Source organism: Propithecus coquereli, unplaced genomic scaffold (assembly GCF_000956105.1).
Source record: "Propithecus coquereli isolate 6110/MARCELLA unplaced genomic scaffold, Pcoq_1.0 Scaffold43, whole genome shotgun sequence".
In the NCBI taxonomy this organism is placed as follows: Eukaryota; Metazoa; Chordata; class Mammalia; order Primates; family Indriidae; genus Propithecus; species Propithecus coquereli.
Window position 1 is genome coordinate 2,004,555 of NW_012150063.1, and position 18,152 is coordinate 2,022,706.

At 37.4% G+C, this 18,152-nt stretch overlaps 1 protein-coding gene across 1 annotated transcript in view; it reads right to left on the reverse strand.

Moving 5' to 3' along the window:
• The window catches only part of CAMKMT (calmodulin-lysine N-methyltransferase), a 387,185-nt gene that overhangs the window by 49,961 nt on the left and 319,072 nt on the right, over window positions 1-18,152 (reverse strand). Inside the window, exons 4-7 of the mRNA XM_012653828.1 lie at window positions 11,334-11,394; window positions 9,320-9,374; window positions 8,205-8,268; window positions 717-783 (exon numbers count right to left, since the gene is read on the reverse strand). Coding sequence (XP_012509282.1) covers window positions 717-783; window positions 8,205-8,268; window positions 9,320-9,374; window positions 11,334-11,394 — 247 coding nt within the window. The remainder of the gene's footprint in view (window positions 1-716; window positions 784-8,204; window positions 8,269-9,319; window positions 9,375-11,333; window positions 11,395-18,152) is intronic.

Here is an 18,152-nt window from a genome sequence, read left to right on the forward strand (position 1 = left end):
TTCCTATAGGTCCATTACCAACAGGGCAAAAATAAACCATGGCATCACAGAACATACCATTGTTTTGGTTGAGGGTAAGCATTTCTCCTAGTTTGGATAAGAATTAACAGAATCTAAAAGGGAATGAACACCTAGACTATCTTAAAATCACGAACTAGAGCAGGGTTTCTGAGTCTTGGCACTGTTGGCATTTGGGGCCAGATATTTCTTGGTTGTGGGGGGCTGTTCTGTACACTGTAGGATGCTTAGCGGAGTCCCTGGCCTCTACCACCGGGTGCCAGTAACAACATTTCCTCTCCTCCCCCCCAAGTCGTGACAATAAAAAATGTCTCCAGAGAATGCCAAAATTTCCCTGGTGGGCAAAACTGCCCATAGGTTGAGAACCACTGGAATAGAGCCATTTAAGGAGTTCCCAGTCTGGGCTTCTGTCAACCTCACATTGTACAATCTCAACCCATAAATCATTCCCAACCCAGTGTTTAATAAATTTATCTTCCATTTTCTCACCTATTAATTGGAGATAATGAGAGTGTCTGCCTGCCTCATAGGAGCCTTGTGAGCATTAAATGAGATAATACTTGTAAAAGTGCTTAAAACAGTGCCTGACACACAGTAAGTGCTCAATAAATGTTAGCCATCATTGTTGTTAATAATCACCCATGGTATCAAGAAAAGCAGTATCAACTGGAGTGTTTTAATGCAGAAAGGTATCTTACCAGCTTGATATTTTCTGAGTCTTAAACACACCAGCCTTCTGATTCCTTGTGATGATGTCTCTCACATCTATAGGACACAGTTAAGAAAGCTCCTGCAGCAATTGTCAACTGACTCAAAAAAAGGCCCACAAACACAGTGATCTTTTTATTTTACATGGGATCAGCACAGTGAAAAGAGCTGTAGGGTGTGAGGCAGGAGAAGGGTAAAACCCTGGCTCTACCACCGAATGCTGACTTGCCACAGCAAGCTCTTTGAATTCCCTAGGCTGCAGATTTGTCACCTGTGAAACATACATTCATGCAGCATCATGGCAAGGCCCAGAGTTATGGGTGCTGGTGGGGAACAGCTGTTCCATAAGTGCCATGCTCCACTTGCTTAAAAGTGCAAGGAGTCCAAAGGCAAGCCTCTTTCAGTCAGTGGGCAGGGCCATGTCAGTCTTCTAAGACTTTCCAAGATGAAGTGTTTCCAGTGTCCTAAATGCTAGTAGGGAGGGTGGGATAAGCAACAGGGAGAGACTTGGGAAGAAGTGAGAAGAAAAAGATGGAGACAAGCTTGGAGAATTTTTGAGAGAAAAATTACTGAAGAAAAAAGTCAATTCAGTGAAAAGTCTCCTGAAGAACTGTCTTTATAGACTTATGCTTTGGCCATTGGCCATTGGCCATTTGCATGTAAGGACTCGTACAAAAGAGCCATATTTATGGAAGAGATATTTTGAGGAGCTGGTTCATCACATCGCACAGCACCATCTTTACAGGGGCCCATGGGAAAAACCATCAGGTTTCAACACTAGAACAAGGTGGACTGCAGATCAACTGACATTGCTTCAATTCCTGGGCACTATAAATCTTACAGCTGTTCCTGTTTCTCTCTTTGCACTGGCCTCTGTGCAACACAGAGCCAAATGTGTACGACCTAATTCTAACAACCACAAGAGCTCCTATGGCATATATTTTTTGTACTGAAGTCCATTCATGGCTTCATCATATTTTCCTGGCCTTCTAATTTCCAATCGCCCTCACTTTCTCATTTATTTTATATGGTATATTCTAGTGTCACCATAAGAAGCCTCAAAATCCCTCTTTTGGAATAAGGCAGGTTTAAATAAACAAGAAATAAAATAATTCCAGTGAAGGCTACAAGCTGAACTAAATTGGGCCCATGGGGAGGACACCAAACAGACAAGCGATACTCTCCTATCGCTCAGAAAAACAGATTTCCTGAGTGCTCAAAGTAAGCCTTGGCCAAGATCTCCTTGCAAGAACAGAGCCACAGGACTTTTTAACCCAAATCTCTGCTTGAACCGCCAGGCACACCCATTTCTTCCCTGAGTGAATAAGCAGGTACTGTGATAGCTTTCTTCCCCCCAGGAGTGGGTAGGAAAATCAATTAGGTCTCCTAATGAAGGGCTTTGTTGAGGTTTACAAAAGTGCTATAATGCAGACTTTTTTTTTCCTGGGTGAACTTTCCTGTATGCAAATTAAATACCGTTAAATTACATTCATTAAAAAAATAAAAGAGACTAATTTGCCTACTTGTTTTGATTAACTAAAATGACACATCGGCCTACAGTTCTGTCTATTTCAGGAAGAAAGTATTTCAGGAAAGTCTTCTAAATGAAATGTCTTGCAGAACAGGACAGCTGACATCTTTATTCTGAGAAGAACAGAATTAGTAGAGTCAACTGACAACTGTTTTTGATTAAGTTCCCCCACACTCTGGCCACACCCTACTCAGAGTTTCCATGGCATCCAACCGCACGCCATAATGTGCCAGGTACACCTGTGGCGTCGTGTGAGTACATGACTAATCTGTCAAGCAAAACATATTATTTTGTTAGTGGAGGTAATACTTTTTATAAAATAGTCACAAGGAAGTTAAATTATATAACTCAGAAAGCCTATTAATAATTTTTAGTAAACATCTTAACACTATATACTTTTATACAATTTATAAACCAGTAACTCCAGGTGGTCAGGCTGAAGCAAGCATATGTATTTATATTGCAGAAGCAATGTTTTTTAATAAAAAAAAATTCACAGCAGTATTTAGGCTGCTTTATTTTTAGAACTGGGCAGGAAATATACTTTGTGGTTTAGGAGGGTTTTTTAATATTAAAACAAGTACAAAGAGAAAAAAATGGCAATAGTATTATTAAATATTACCTTAAGAGATAAATTCTGATATCCTGCTCCCCACCCTTTACTTCAGGTCAGATTTTGATGGTTCTTCTGGATGGCACTGTGTCTAATAATAGATTTTATCATACTTCTGTGTCACCTCAGGGCAATAAAGGAAATCCAATCAAATTGAGTCAATATGTCCAGGATAGTGTTCAACATGGAAGACCAAATTGTATTCTCTGAACTGCACCCACCTCCTGGAAGACTTCTTTAGGAGGGGCTGGGTGCGAGGAAAGCCTTAATATGATTTCTGATTAAACGAATACAGAGCACTCATCTCCAATCTGGGCAACTGGACTTCCAGAGCTATCGGATATATGCTTGTGGCTAAAAGGAAACCAGAATTCAATCTCTAGATTTTCTTCTCAAATAAAGCACAGTTCAGGAGTGGGGTTCCATTTCAATTTTGTTTCAGTTGATTTTTATTCTTAAAAAATATATTTTTATATAATAATCATTTAAACAAATTATATATGTATATAACATACTGTTTAAAATATTAGCCTCCTCCTGCAATTAGTGATCATTATATTTATCAATAGCTGCATATACATTTTGAGAGTTGGCATTGTTCTTTATGCAAGAAAATATTTAAAAAGTAATAACAGTATGATTCACAAAACACTACTTTCTTGGTTTACATTGTCTTTATTTTCATTACAGCAACGAAAATGAGGGTAGGAAACTACGAGATTATAATATAAATCTTATTCATTTTGATCTCTAAAGGTTTTTTAAAAAATGCTTGATGTGATAATATTTGCTAATTTAAGGCTGCAAAATATTCTTACATGTGCTTATTACTCAAATGAATTGAGAGGATGACGTAGAGGTAGTACGAACTCTCTATTAGCAATGCCAACTCTTACATTTATGGATGAGAGAACTTTTATTCCTGGGGTTGCTGAGGAAATGCAAGATGACATTCACCAAATCATTTTAGCTTTTGGTGAAACAGAATAGTTTAATAGGAAAAAACATAAGCTTTGAAGTCGGATGAACTTGGCTTCTAGTGCTGGTTCCGATACTTGGTAGCTGTGTGTCCTTGGGTAAATTAACATCTCTGAGCTCCTGTTTCTCTAAAACAGGAATTATGATACTTATTGTACAGGCCCAATGTACTATCACAAATGATGGGCCTGACACATAGTAGGTGCCTAATTCATGTCAATTCATTACCTTTTTAATAATCCCGGCAAAAGCTTTGGTGGGATGAAGAGGCTGGTGATAGTAACTAAAATGAGGTCTGGCAGTTAAACTTTATTTTCTTTCCAGGCTGCTCAGAACTAATTTATGTTGTAGAATTTAAATAAGTAGAAGGAATCAAAGAACTTCTGCCCTGTAGTTTTTTAGTGTCTTTCACATGTATAAATGTGTTCTAGCCAAGGCAAAATCTGTGTCCCACAAGGACAGAGACGAGGTCTGTCTTGTTCACTGCTGTATCTTTAGCATCTGGAATCGCATGCCATTGCTACTGGTTTAATTGATTTTAACTTAATTTTAAAAGATATTTCTTGAGCTCCTAACCAATATAAGGCACACAGAGTTCCCTTAGGACTCATTTAGTAGCTGGAAGCACAGTCGGCATAGACATTGGAGGAAGGGGCCTGGATGCAGGAAGAGCGCCTGGGTTCCCAAGCTGTCAGCCACCCACAGCACAGGCTGCAGGATCCACATGGAGCTTCATTTATTAATTACTCAAGTCAGGGACTCTGTTAAATAAAAGTAATGTCAAGCCAGAGATAGCTCTTTTGAAAAGCACAGGAGATTTACCAATTTGGGGAGAATCCTAAGCTCAAGATCATGATCCAGATCATGTATACTGTGGGGATGAGATGCTTAGGTCAAGGACACAGAGAAATGGGTCACCAGGTATTGGAATCTTCTGCAGAGAACATGCTAGATGTCTACTAAGGATGAGTCAAGGCAGGGTGCTTGTGCTGGGTAAATTAGTGATTGTAGCCAGAGAGGGTTGTTCACCTTTAGGAGTTCTAATTTTATTCAATATAATTGGAAGAGGCTTAGCATCAATAATAACTCAGTATACTACTTCTCTCCCTTATTCTTATGTCATTGTCATCACCAGCTACAAACCTTATTGAGTATTTATTATTATATATGTGGGCGGTTGCAGATTTCTTTCTTTATTGCACTAAAAGGGCAACGCCAAAGAAAAAGGATCATATTTCACACTATTTTAGAATAAATTTGAGAACTGAATACACCAAATGACCCTATTTCTAATTTATCTTTTGTCTCTTGGGGTACAGACAAAATGTCATTTCTAGGGAGATGTGGCTCTCAGGAAGCAGGCTCTGGGTTAGACCCAGAAATGCAGTTTAAGGACCAAGGAAAACCTTAGGGGAAACTGCCCATAAGTCTGAGAAAATATTCAGGACTTACAAAATCCATTTCTACGTCAAGTCTTAATCTCTTTACAGACATCTCTGTTTAATAAATCTTAGATCAACATCTAGCTTTTCAGAGTCAAAGTAGAGAGTTTGAGAAGACATAAGCAATCCATTCGATACATTTTGGGGAGATAATAAATAACCTCACAACTGGTTTACATGCTTCTGTGATATAAAGATTCAGAACTAATCCATTCATTGCCTCACATATTAAAAAAAAGAAATAATAGAAAATTAAAAGGAAATATCAGAAAATGCCATTTTTTTAAAAAGGTGAAAATCAGAAGCTTTGAAGCTTAAGAGACTAAGAAGACTCAGTTGGATTCATTAAATTCAGAAGCCAAGAGCAACAAAAATTATTTTCAAAATGATGAGAATAATATACAGGCCAATACTCAGATGTGATGTGCCATTGCCAGGTCGATTTTCAATTACACTTCGCTGATGTATTCATTTGTTTCTTAATGTGCTCATCTTGCCCATTAGGAATAATTAGCAGCTTTGCTTAGAGATTTTCTGGCTTCTGGCAATGTTTCTCCCCCTTTTTTTGTTGACATCCACTTTTACTTTTTAGAAAGTAATTTTTGATTAATATCCTACAACTGCTATATAATTTAGGCTTCCTAAAATTTTAAAGGAAAGCTGTAAACAGTAATTTTTAAATGAGTTTGTTTCGATCTATATGCATCAATAGTGTGTGATTCAATGAATTACTTATTCTTACAGAAAGTGGGCACACAAATAGAAAAAAAAATTCATTCATATTAACCTCAGTCAGTAAAACAGATTACAACGAATGCCAATTGTAAGCTCTGTCAGCAAATCAAGAATAACATTAGTATTAAAAGCAGGAAAAACACATTGCCAATTTTAAGGCTTTAAGCATGCTTTTTTCTCTTAATTAAAAAAAAATTAGATCTAGTTACAACAGAAAAAGGCACACAAACATAGAACGACTGCATGATAAAAACTGAACTCCATCAGGAAAGTCCTAAGAGATGAAATAAAACACACTACCAGTTTTGGTCTGCATCCTGAAAGGACCTACTTTATCTACATTGTAAAGTTCTTCCCCTCCTGCCCTTTGGCACCCCGCTATATTAAACCCATTGTAAAACCTAGCACAATAAAGCACTCTCAGGGCTGAGCTTCTGAGGACCAAATGTTAAAAATCCATTTTCTTGGGAGGGGGCTGTACCAATCATTTCTTTGAAAGGCCGGCAGAATGAATACAGAATCTGAGATTTCCTCTCTGATTTCAAGAGCCGGCATGGCATCTTTGCTGCTTAAAGCAAAGGTGCATATTAATTAATGACATTAGGATTGCCTCCCTTCTTTGGAAGCGCTGTAGTTTAGCTCAATAATAAATTTAGTATGATTAAATTTACATATGACTACAGATGTTTCCCATAGTTTGATAAAAGTTCTAATTGGTTTCTGATGCTTTTAAATGAGACACCTGCTGACTCGAGAGAAACCTCAGGTTACTAGGCCCAATCTAAAAGTTTCTGTGGCTAACATAACCTCCTCTTGTTCAATAATCCTGGTCCTCATCCCCCCACAAAAAACATCCACTGGGGCTGAGCTAGCATACCTGAGCTTCTTCTTGCTGTCTGTATTCCCTGACATAAAGAGGAGGAGCGCAGGGAAATGATACATGCACGGAATAACTCAGAATAAAGCAGAGTGAATGAAACAACATCAGCTCATCTTCAGGAATATTTTGAAAAACTTGCGACAGTCTCAAGATCATGATTAAAATCCTGCATTTTAAAAAAGGAAGCACCTTTTGTGATCTCTTTCCCTTGTGTGAAAGGCCAAGATTGTGATTGGCTGTTTCTCCTTCCTGAATTTTTTTTTTTTTTTAAGTCTGTCAGGCAATTAGCTGGGTGGGGCTCTGTAGAGCACACAAGTGCTGCTGAACAATATTAGCTACTGTGTGTCTGGTACCTCCTTTCTCCTGTGCAAGCAGCCTGATGGAGCTGCAGCAAATTTTATTTTCAAAAAAAATTATATAGCAGACGGAGAAAAAGAAAATTGAAAATAGGTTTTATGTAAGATGCCACAAAAATCAAAACTGCTTTGGCATTTTAGGGGCTTAAAATTCAAATAAGTAGACTGTCTCCCTCATAATGTCAATGTAAGGCACACCAAAAAAATTCAAAGCAAACATATCTTCTAGTTTTGCTCTCAGTTCTTAACAGCTGTTAACTGCCCCTGAACAAATCAGCTCAACTGCTAAAGTAGCCACAAATTATGCTTGCTTTCTTAAAGTACAGTTCAATTTTCATGAACTCTGTGTACATATTAGTAAAGCATAATCGAATATAATGGAGTTTGAACTGTAATAGCATAGCAGAAAAAAGAGATAGCTTTTGTAATCCTAAATAAAAGGAAGAACTGATAGCTGTGTCCAGTGGGGGACATAGGTAACTCCTCGGCAATTAGAGTAGGGACAATATCACACGGTACATACAGTATCAAATACATAAAAGGAAATAACAAACATGAAGCTGGAAGTTAATATTTACAAGCAATATCCAATCTAATAAATACTAAATAATTTATTTTATACTGTCAAATTTCCATGGAAATAAAAGAGCAAGAATGCTTGAAAATTATTATGAAACAAATTTTCTTATTGCCTTGAGAGGTCCACAAAACACAGGCTCTTTGAATGAGAAGTGTTTATAAAAATCTATCGAAAGGAAAGAAAAACATGTAGTAGAATGCAATGAATTCATATATTTCTACTTTTTCTTAATTACTTATCGTGTGTACGTGGGGGGGAAACTCTCTTTTAATGCCCCATGCTGGCTGTCTTTATACCAATTGTTACTCAGCCGGGAAAAAGGAATGAGCACAACAAACCCATTTTCTATCAGAATAAGGATACTTCTGATGGCCTTTTCATTCCCATCAGTTAACAGAACTTCTTTGACATCTGCAGAAATAGCAACCTGAAAAAAAAAGGGAGCACAGCAAACAATGAGCAAATATGCTTGTCTGTGTGGAAGTGAAGACAGGAGTGACAAGCCTTCAGTATCATGCTTCCTCACCTATTTCTCTGTAACAATCTTCAATCTTTTTTCATTTTATGTCTGCATTATTTTAATCATTCAATCAAATCAGTCAATACTTTTATCATTCCATTTGCGGGAGCCTCTATCTTGCTATCATTCTGTTCGGTAATTGCATTGTGACAGCGGATGATGGTATTCTGAGAGGCTTTCATTTGTGGGCTTCTGTTTATCTAGTAGAGCCATCATACAAGGCTGTCACTCTGCCTTTCAGCTTGCTTCTGTCTGACTGCCTGATGCCCTTCATATAACTTTGCATTGCAGGCAGATGGCTTTGTGAGGGTAATTTTTTTGTGAGCTTTGACATGCTCGCACATTGGGCTGTAACCTCGACACATTGTATAAGAGCGACAGGTTTGTCAAATGCCAATCAGTGTAACAATATGCTTTTATTTGTAGAGACATAAAAACTTGTCTAATGCACTGTGCTGCTACATAATATCTCCTGAATACATGACTCAGAACCCAGAGAATGGGGAACGACGTTCCTGAATGGCCAATCTAATTCAAAAGAATCTAATTACTGAGCGCTCTGGATCATGTTTGTTGGTGTAATAATGCAGGCAAAACATTAGCAGCTATATCATGGTGCTCCAACTGTGATTCGCCGGGCTATTCCTGTATCTTAGCAAATGGGACTATAATCTGAAAAAAAAAAATGCTTTCACTATGGCAAAGAAAGACCGTGCGAGGCCTGGAATGTCACAACAAGCGATATTGACTACACTGAGGTAAAATGTTTCTGCTCATCGAGGCAACCATAAAATCAATATGATCCGAAAGTAAGTCAATCTAGAAGGTCTCTCAAGACCCAGCAGCTTGACCGCAGCTGATGCTGTTGACGGTTCTCTGACCCAGCAGTTGGAGGCCCTGGAACATTTTTCCTTTTGTTCCTCCCTCTGAATGGGATTGGAATTGAGAAAAGACCTACCATGAGCCCAGCCAAGCATGTCATGCCACCCCCTAGCTCACACACAGCAAGGTCCCTGAAAGAGAGAAAAGAAATGGTAGAACCCATACAAATTAGATGAAAATGGTCAGCGAGATATATATGTTACAAGAACAAATTGCCATCTGCAGTAAGAACGGCACTACCAGGAAGTTGTAGAGACACGACTAGGCTACCTCATGTCGTTTTGCGTTTTAAAAATAATTATGAAATAGAAAAGTCCCAAAGCAGGCAAATCAGTGGGGGTTCCCTCATTAGTGTTCACTGCAACATTACCACCGCTGAGCTGAAAAATCTGAGAAGGTTCCCTTTTTTTCCCTTGTCAATGGCGCTGTCTTTTAGAACTAAACTAGCTAGAGTAGCGAAAGATAATTGTTAGGAAAGGATAACACTGTTAATCCACATTCATTCCTTCAAAAACAGTTAGACAAGTAAATGAAGAATATATATGAGTGTGTATATACCTATATTATGGTCACACACACACAACACATACACACACACAAATAAATGCAATCCTGAATTTTTTTTTTAAATTCTAAAACAAACAGAAACATTTTGGAAAGCTGAACTGCCCCCATAAAGAAAATTACACAAAGAGCATTTAGCAATTAACAGTTAAATCACAAATGACCCCAACACAACATAGTGAGTAAACAATGCAGGGATATAACATGGGTAAGCCAGCAAACCCGGGCTAAAGTAATGACTGGGCTCTGACTTTACTGCTCAAAAGTAAAGCAGCTCAGAGTTAAAGCTGACAGTCTAGCATGGCACTCTGCATTTACCTTCCCCTTTGTGCCTAAATATCAGCCCTCAACGTGTGACACTCTCACCCTGGCCCACGGCTCGCTGATTGGAGCTCCGGTCAAGCTTAAGCACAGCGAGATGAGCAAATGCCAGACTTCCAGGGCAGCTCTGCGGCTCAAAATCAAAATTGCCCTGTACTTATTTTATATGCTTAGGTCTTAAGATTGTTTCTTCTTCCCAGTTCGGGAAGTTTATTACCTCAAGAGGAGAAAAAAAGCAAAATTAAACAGGAAGGAGAGGTGGGAAGAGGAGCTAGGAGAGGAGAAGCAGCCAAGCAAAGACATCCATATTTTGAAATACACTTAATGAGTGTTTAGTTGTTCAAAGCAACTGTAGACTAGTTGGTAAATATGGACCCTAGAGCTTCAAAAAATACATATCATTGACCCAATCTTGTAAGTACATGTTGTTAAAACACACACCATGATCACTAATGGCTTATCTGGAATCATAATGTGCTGTTCAGGAAGTACCAATTGGATGACCTTTATAAAATGAGAATTAAAATGAAAAACCTATTTTTTTCTGGGTCTACCAAACATTTGTAGAATTTGCAAATAAAATCAGTATTTTTCTTTTTCTTAAATCTCACCCATGGGTTTGATCTATAATACACACTAACAGTTGAAAACATTTATTTCCGTAGCATGAATCTGTAATAGTAATTTCTATTTCACAAATACATATTGTTAAGTATATAAAAATACCTTTAAAACCAGGGGTGGGATGACATCTTTAAATAATAGCTGTGAGGTATTTATTTATCAAATATTCTGTAGTGACTTCCCTAGCAGAAGTTGAAAGAATGTCTTTATTGTTTTTTTTTAACCTTCACAATCAGTAAGGATTGATTGGAGCTTCACTTTTGTTTCCCCAAAATCAAAGTGAAATAAAATGCCTTGAGTGGAAATCAAAAGCCTTTGACATCTAGCAAAAAGCTTGCTGTGCAATATTAGAACCCAAAGGCAATTCAGATTTCTTTTCAGAAGCAACATGTGTTCACTATGAACTTTTTTTCCTTTCTTTCTATTTTCCTTTCCTCTTTTCTTTTCTTTCTTTCTTTCTGCCTTTCTTCCTTTCTTTCTTTCTTACAACTTAATTTGAAGAATGTAAACATGGCAATTTTTAATATGTAGATTCAATATCTATGATGGGATAAAAATATCTTTTAGGTGCAACTCTGTACCTGAACATATTACTGTGCTTGAGGCAGTAGTAAGCCAAAACCTCTTCAGATGGCCAGATGCCTAGAAAACACAAGAGGGTAGACTTTATGAGTATAGAAGTTATTCTCTTAAGAAACAGCTTTTAAAAATAATGTTCAGTACAAGCTATTTCAACTTGAATCAAATTTAACATAGTTATTACTTGTAATATGTCATACCACATGAGTTTTTGTTGTTGCTGCTGTCGTCATTTTTATAATGGTGATGTTTATAACCCTTTTCCCCAAGATAACAGTAAAATATCCTAAATAAATTTTATTTTATTTTATTTTTTTTTTGAGACAGAGTCTCACTCTTTTCCCCGGGCTACAGTGAGTGCCGTGGGGTCAGCCTAGCTCGCAGCAACCTCAAACTCCTGGGCTCAAGCGATCCTCCTGCCTCAGTAGCTGGGACTACAGGCATGCGCCACTATGCCTGGCTAATTTCTCTATATAGTTTTAGTTGCCCAATTAATTTCTTTCTATTTTTAGTAGAGATGGGGTCTCGCTCTAGCTCAGGCTGGTTTGGAACTCCTGAGCTCAAACGATCCACCCACCTCGGCCTCCCAGAGAGCTAGGATTACAGGCATGAGCCACCGCGCCCAGCCTCTAAATAAATTTTATTAAGTTTCAATCACAACAAGATAGCAAAAACAATAACAACTGAAATTGCACATATCAAAAGTTAAATATTGATGGTATTTCAGGTAGATCTTAATCTTGTTCCCATAAAATTAATAAGCATCAGTTGAAGACCTATTATATATGCTGCTCATGTTAGGTAAAAATAGATGGAAAAATTACTTATAGGAGCAAATGAAACCACTGAGGTCATCATACCTTTTTGCTTGATTTTATACTAATGTTTTAAAATATGCATAATTATTTCCTTTCTTCAATTAAAAAATCAAACTGGAATATAAAATTAAGAAATTTTAATTTCACCAACTTCAACACATCTTTAAATTTAACAATAATCCTATCCATTAATTTGCATGAATGGGCACTTTCTAAAATTATCATCTGTAAATCATTTATTTAGAAGACTTAATCTTCATGAATGGATATGAATTCCTTAAAGAGAAGATAAACATGCTTGGAAATCATATTTTCTAGTGGTTATCACGGGGTGGCAGGACTACAAGTGCTTTTAATTTTTTCTTTATCTTTTTTGTATTTTCCAAAATTTTTACAATGAGTATGTATTACTCTTTTTTTTTTATTTTTATTTTTTACAGACAGGGACTCACTCTGTTGCCTAGGCTGGAGTGTAGTGGTGTGATCATAGCTCACTGCAACCTCCAATTCCTGGGCTCAAGCGATCGTCCTGCCTCAGTCTTCCCCATCCCCCACCCCTGCCATTAGCTGGGACTACAGATGCACTCCACCATGCCTGGCTAATTAAAAAAAATTTTTTTGTAGAGATGGGGTCTCACTATGTTGCCCAGGCTGGTCTCAAACTCCTGGTCTCAAAGGATCTTGCCACCTCAGCCTCCCAAAGTATTGGGATTACTGGCTTGAGCCACCGTGCCCGGCTATGTATTATTCTTAAAATCAGAATAAACTATAACATTATAAAAATTATGTTTTCCCCAAGGATCAGACCTAAAGATCAGGCAGGGCACCCAGCATCCTGCATTGCCTGAGGCTGAGAATGCCATGCAGTCCTCGCAAAGAGCAGCAAATATTCTGACTCAACACCAAGCACTCCCCTGATGGGTCTTGATGCAAAGTTGAAACATCTAAAGAAGGCTTAATTTTTCCCCCAAGATGAATCTCCAACTTCAAGGAGTAAGAAATCTGAACATTTCAGAGAAAAGGATGTTAAAGAAATGTTAAGTAAAATCCTAAGAGATTCAGTGGGTAAAGATATGAACAGCAAAGAGGTGACTCCATAGAGGCATTTGCTGCAGGTATACGCTACACCTCAGCCTCTCTGGCATTTCTGGTAGAAAGAAGGAAAGTCAGCAAGAAGTGTTTGGAGTCATATTTAGGAGGAAAAGTCAGAGAGGCAGTGGAGTACAGAAGTTAAAATCATAGGTACTTTGGAACCAAACTCACTGGGCTCTAGTCCCAGCTCTGCCATTCCCTAGCTGAGTGACCTTGGACCGGTTACTTAACCTCTCTGTGTCTCAGGCTCCAAATCTTTAAAATATCAACCTTATAGTATCAACCTTATAGGACTGTCACGAGGATTAAATGAACCAAACATATGCAATGTGTTCAGAATAGTTTCTAACTCATAATAAACTCAAAGAAAAAGAAAGTTGTTATTAATGTTATTCTGCAAAAGGGGGCAGAAGAATAAAAGAGAGAAAATGTGAACTCAGAATAATTATCCAAATACCCAGAAGAGATGGAGAACCATTTTGACCTGAGCTTTGGCATGACCCTAAAGTCCATATACCCGGCATATCTCCACATAAAAAGAACACCATGAAGACCAAAGTACATAATAAAATTCTCTGAAAGAAGAGCCTAAATCAGTGTTCTACACCAAGTGGATATAATCACCACAATAATGAATTTTTTTATGCCTTTAGTAGACGGTTTTGAGGTTTTAAAAAAATAATGATAGGGAAAGAGTGTTTAACTAAAATTTAAGCCTTGATTAAGTACAAAAATGTAACTTCTGAAGTGCATAGTCTTTTGAAATAGTTTTATAATTTTCCCCAAAAATTATAAAGGCCAACGGCTGATTTTTAACAAAATTAAATACAAAAAAAGACAAAGAACGAAGTAAAAAAAAAAAAATCACCTAAAATTCCACCACTAGCATATAATCACTGTTAATATTTTAGACCGCATTCCACAAAATCTTTCTAGGCATAAAGATATTTTACACAAAGGGGATCTTTACATGCAGATATTCAATAATCTGATTTTGCCACACTCAATATATGGTAGACAGGTTCAAACGACAATAAAAACATACTCTACCTGCATCATTATTTATAATGATTGCCTAGAATTCATTTAACCAGTTTCCTCTTGATAGACATTTAAGTTAGTTTCGAAGTTTTTTATATTATGAGATTATACAGAGTGGTACAATGAAGACGTATCTTTTCCCAACATACGGTTTTCTCCTTAGGTCAATAACCTAGAATGGGATATCTGGTCAGAGGTTAAGTATATTTCATATTATAATATACTGAACTGTCGTCCATAAAATGTGTACCCACCTACATCCTCAATAAGTTTGTTTCCTTAAAGCCTTGCCAAGATAGGATTTTGTCAACCTATTTCATTTTTGCTAATCTGTTAAGTTTTTAAAAGTTTCTCAGTGAAAATCAAAACCAAAATAAGATGCCACTTACACCCACTGCAGTTAAACGAATGTTGTTGAGGATGTGGAAAAATTGGAACCCTCATCCACCGCTGGTAGGAATGTAAAATGATGCCAGCCACTTTGGAAAACTATCTGGCAGGTCCTCAAAATGATAAATATAGATAGCAACATGATTCAGCAATTCCACTCCCAGGCATACACCCAGGAAAAATCAAAACATGTCCACACAGAAACTTGTACATGAATGCTCATAGCAGCATTATTCTTAATAGCCAAAAAGTGGAAACAACCCAATGTCCATTAATTGATGAACAAATAAATAAAATGAGGTATATATCCATACAGGGAACAATTATTTGACAATAAAAAAAGTACTGATACATGCTGCAACATGGATGGAACTTGAAAATATTACACAGACATACCTTGTTTTATTGCACTTTATTGTGCTTTACAGATATTGTGTTTTTTTACAAATTGAAAATTTGTGGCAACCATACATCAAGCAAGTCCATCAGTGCTATTTTTCCAACAGCATGTGCTCACTTAGTGTCTCTGTGTCACATTTTGGTAACTCTTGCAATACTGCAAACTTTTTAATTATTATTATATCTGTTATGGTGATCTATGGTCAATGATATAGCTATTGTAATTGTTTTGAGGCACCACGAACCATGCCCATATAAGATAGCAAACTTAATCTATAAATGTTGTGGGTGTTCTACTCCACTGGCTGGTCATTCCCCTGTCCTTCTCTCTCTCCTCAGGTCTCCCTATTCCCTGAGACACAATAATATTGAAATTAAGCCAATTAATAATCTTACAATGGCCTCTAAATGTTCAAGTGAAAGGAAAAGTTGTACATCTCTCACTTTAAATCAAAAGCTAGAAATGATGAAGCTTCGCAAGGAAGGTATGTTGAAAGCTGAGACAGGCTGAAAGCTATGCCTCTTGCACCGAACAGTCAAGTTGTGAATGCAAAGGAAAAGTTCTTGAAGGAAATTAAAAGTGCTACTCCAGTGAACACACAAATAATAAGAAAGTGAAACATTGTAGATAGGGAGAAAGTCTTAGTGGTCTGGATAGAAGATCAAACCAGCCACAACTTTCCCTTAAGCCAAAGCCTAATCCAGAGCAAGGCTCTAACTCTTCAATTCTATGAAGCTGAGAGAGGTGAAAAAGCTGCAGAAAAAAAGTCTGAAGCTAGCAGAAGTACAAGGTGAAGCAGCAAGTGCTGATGGAGAAGCTGCATCGAGGTATCCAGAAGATCTAGCTAAGATCGCTGATGAAGGTGGTTACACTAAACAACAGATTTCCAGTGTAGATGAAATGGCCTTCTATTGGGAGAAGATGCCACCTGGGACTTTCACAGCTAGAAAGGAGAAGTCAATGCCTGGCTTCAAAGCTTCAGAGGAGAAGCTGATAGGGGCTAATGCAGCTGGTGACTTTAAATTGATGCCAATGCTCATTCATTATTCTGAAAACCCTAGGGCTAAATGATGTTAAATCTCCTCTACCTGTGCTCTACCAATGGAACAATAGAGCACATCTGTTTACAGCATGGTTTACTGAGTATTTTAAGCCCACTCTTGAGGCCTTCTGCTCAGGAATAAAGATTCCTTTCAAAATATTACTGCTCATTGACAATGCACCTGGTCACCCATGAGCTCTGATGGAGATGTACAAGATTAATGTTGTTTTCATGCCTGCTAGCATGACATCCATTCTGTAGCCCGTGGATCAAGGAGTAGTTGTGACTTTTAAGACTTATTAAAAAACACATGTTGTAAGGCTATAGCTGCCATAGATAGTGATTCCTTTGATGAATCTGGGCAAAGTCAATTGAAAACCTTCTGGAAAGAATTCACCATTCTAGATGCCATTAAGAAAATTTGTGATTCATGGGAGGAGGTTAAAGTATTAATATTAATAAGAGTTTGGAAGAAGTTGATTTTGAAGTTGATTTCAAATTTGATGACTTTGAAGGGTATAAAAATTTCAGTGGAGGAAGTCACTGCAGATGTGGTAGAAATAGCAACAGAATTCAAAGTGGAGCCTGAAGATGTGACTGAATCAATCTCGTGAGAAAACTTTAATGGATGAGGAGTTGTTTCTTATGGATGCACAAAAAAGGTGGTTTCTTGAGATGACATCTACTTCTGGTGAAGATGTTGTGAACATTGTGGAAATGACAACAAAGGATTTAGAATTTGACATAAATTTAGTTGATAAAGCAGCAGCAGGGTTTAAGAAGATTGACTCCAATTTTGAAAGAAGTTCCCTGTGGGTAAAATGCTAGCAAACAGTATCACATGCTATATAGAAACCTTTTGTGAAAGGAAGAGTCAATTGATGTGGCAAACTTTGCTGTTGTCTCATTTTCAGAAACTGACAAAGCTACCCCAAACTTCAGCAACCACCACCCTGATCACTCAGCAGCCATCAACATGGAGGCAAGACCCTCCACCAGCAAAAAGATTAAGGCTTGCTGAAGGCTCTGATGATTGTTGGCATTTTTTAGCAATAAAGTATTTTTAAATTAAGGTATGTACATTTTTAGACATAATGCTGTTGCACACTTGATAGAGTATAGCATAACATAAGCATAACTTTTATATTCACTGGGAAACCAAAGTGAATATAAAACCAAAGTGACTACTCCCTTTTCTGCAATATTCACTTTATTGCAGTGGTCTGGAAGTGGACCCACGACATCTCCAAGGTATGCCTGTACTAAGTGAAAGAAGCCAGTTACAAGGAACCACATGTTGTATGTTTTCATTTAAATGAAATGTCCAGAATAGGCATATCCATAAAGACAGAGTGTGGCATGGTGGTTGTCGAGGGCTTGGATGGTTAGGCATAAAGGGGCGTGACTGCTAATGGGTTTGAGGTTTCTTTTGGAGGTGATGAAATGTTCCAGAATTGACGGTGGTGATGGTTGTACGACTCTGTGAATATACTAAAAACCACTGGACGAATTGTGAATTGTATCTCAATGACGCTGTTGTTTTTAAAAGTTTTTTCATTCTTATTTGTGGAAATATAATGGTCTTTCCAGAAGGTTTTCTTTTCGAAGAAGTTACAAACACACATAAAAAGTCATTGAGTTCTCTTAGAATGGTTAAGACCAATAGTAGTACCCAGCCCTTCTCTTTAATCTTTCGCCTTCCCCCAAAACTATCATTTTCAACTCTTAGCCTTCTTCTGGTAATTACTTCCATATTTCCACATGATATGTTTATATTGCTATATATTATGTTTTTTTAAGTTTTAGACAAAATCTATTGACCTTCCCCCACTATGAAGATGAGCAATGTTTGCTTTTATCTCTACTCCTCTCTCCACGTCACACATATCATGCCTCTTATCCATGCCCTGCCATCTGCTTAATACTATAATAATTATTATAGTTATAATATATAATATTATAATTTTGGTAATATCACTCCTCACTGTTGATTTTATTATGACCATGAAATATAACTGAGCTATGTAGTAAAGTATGA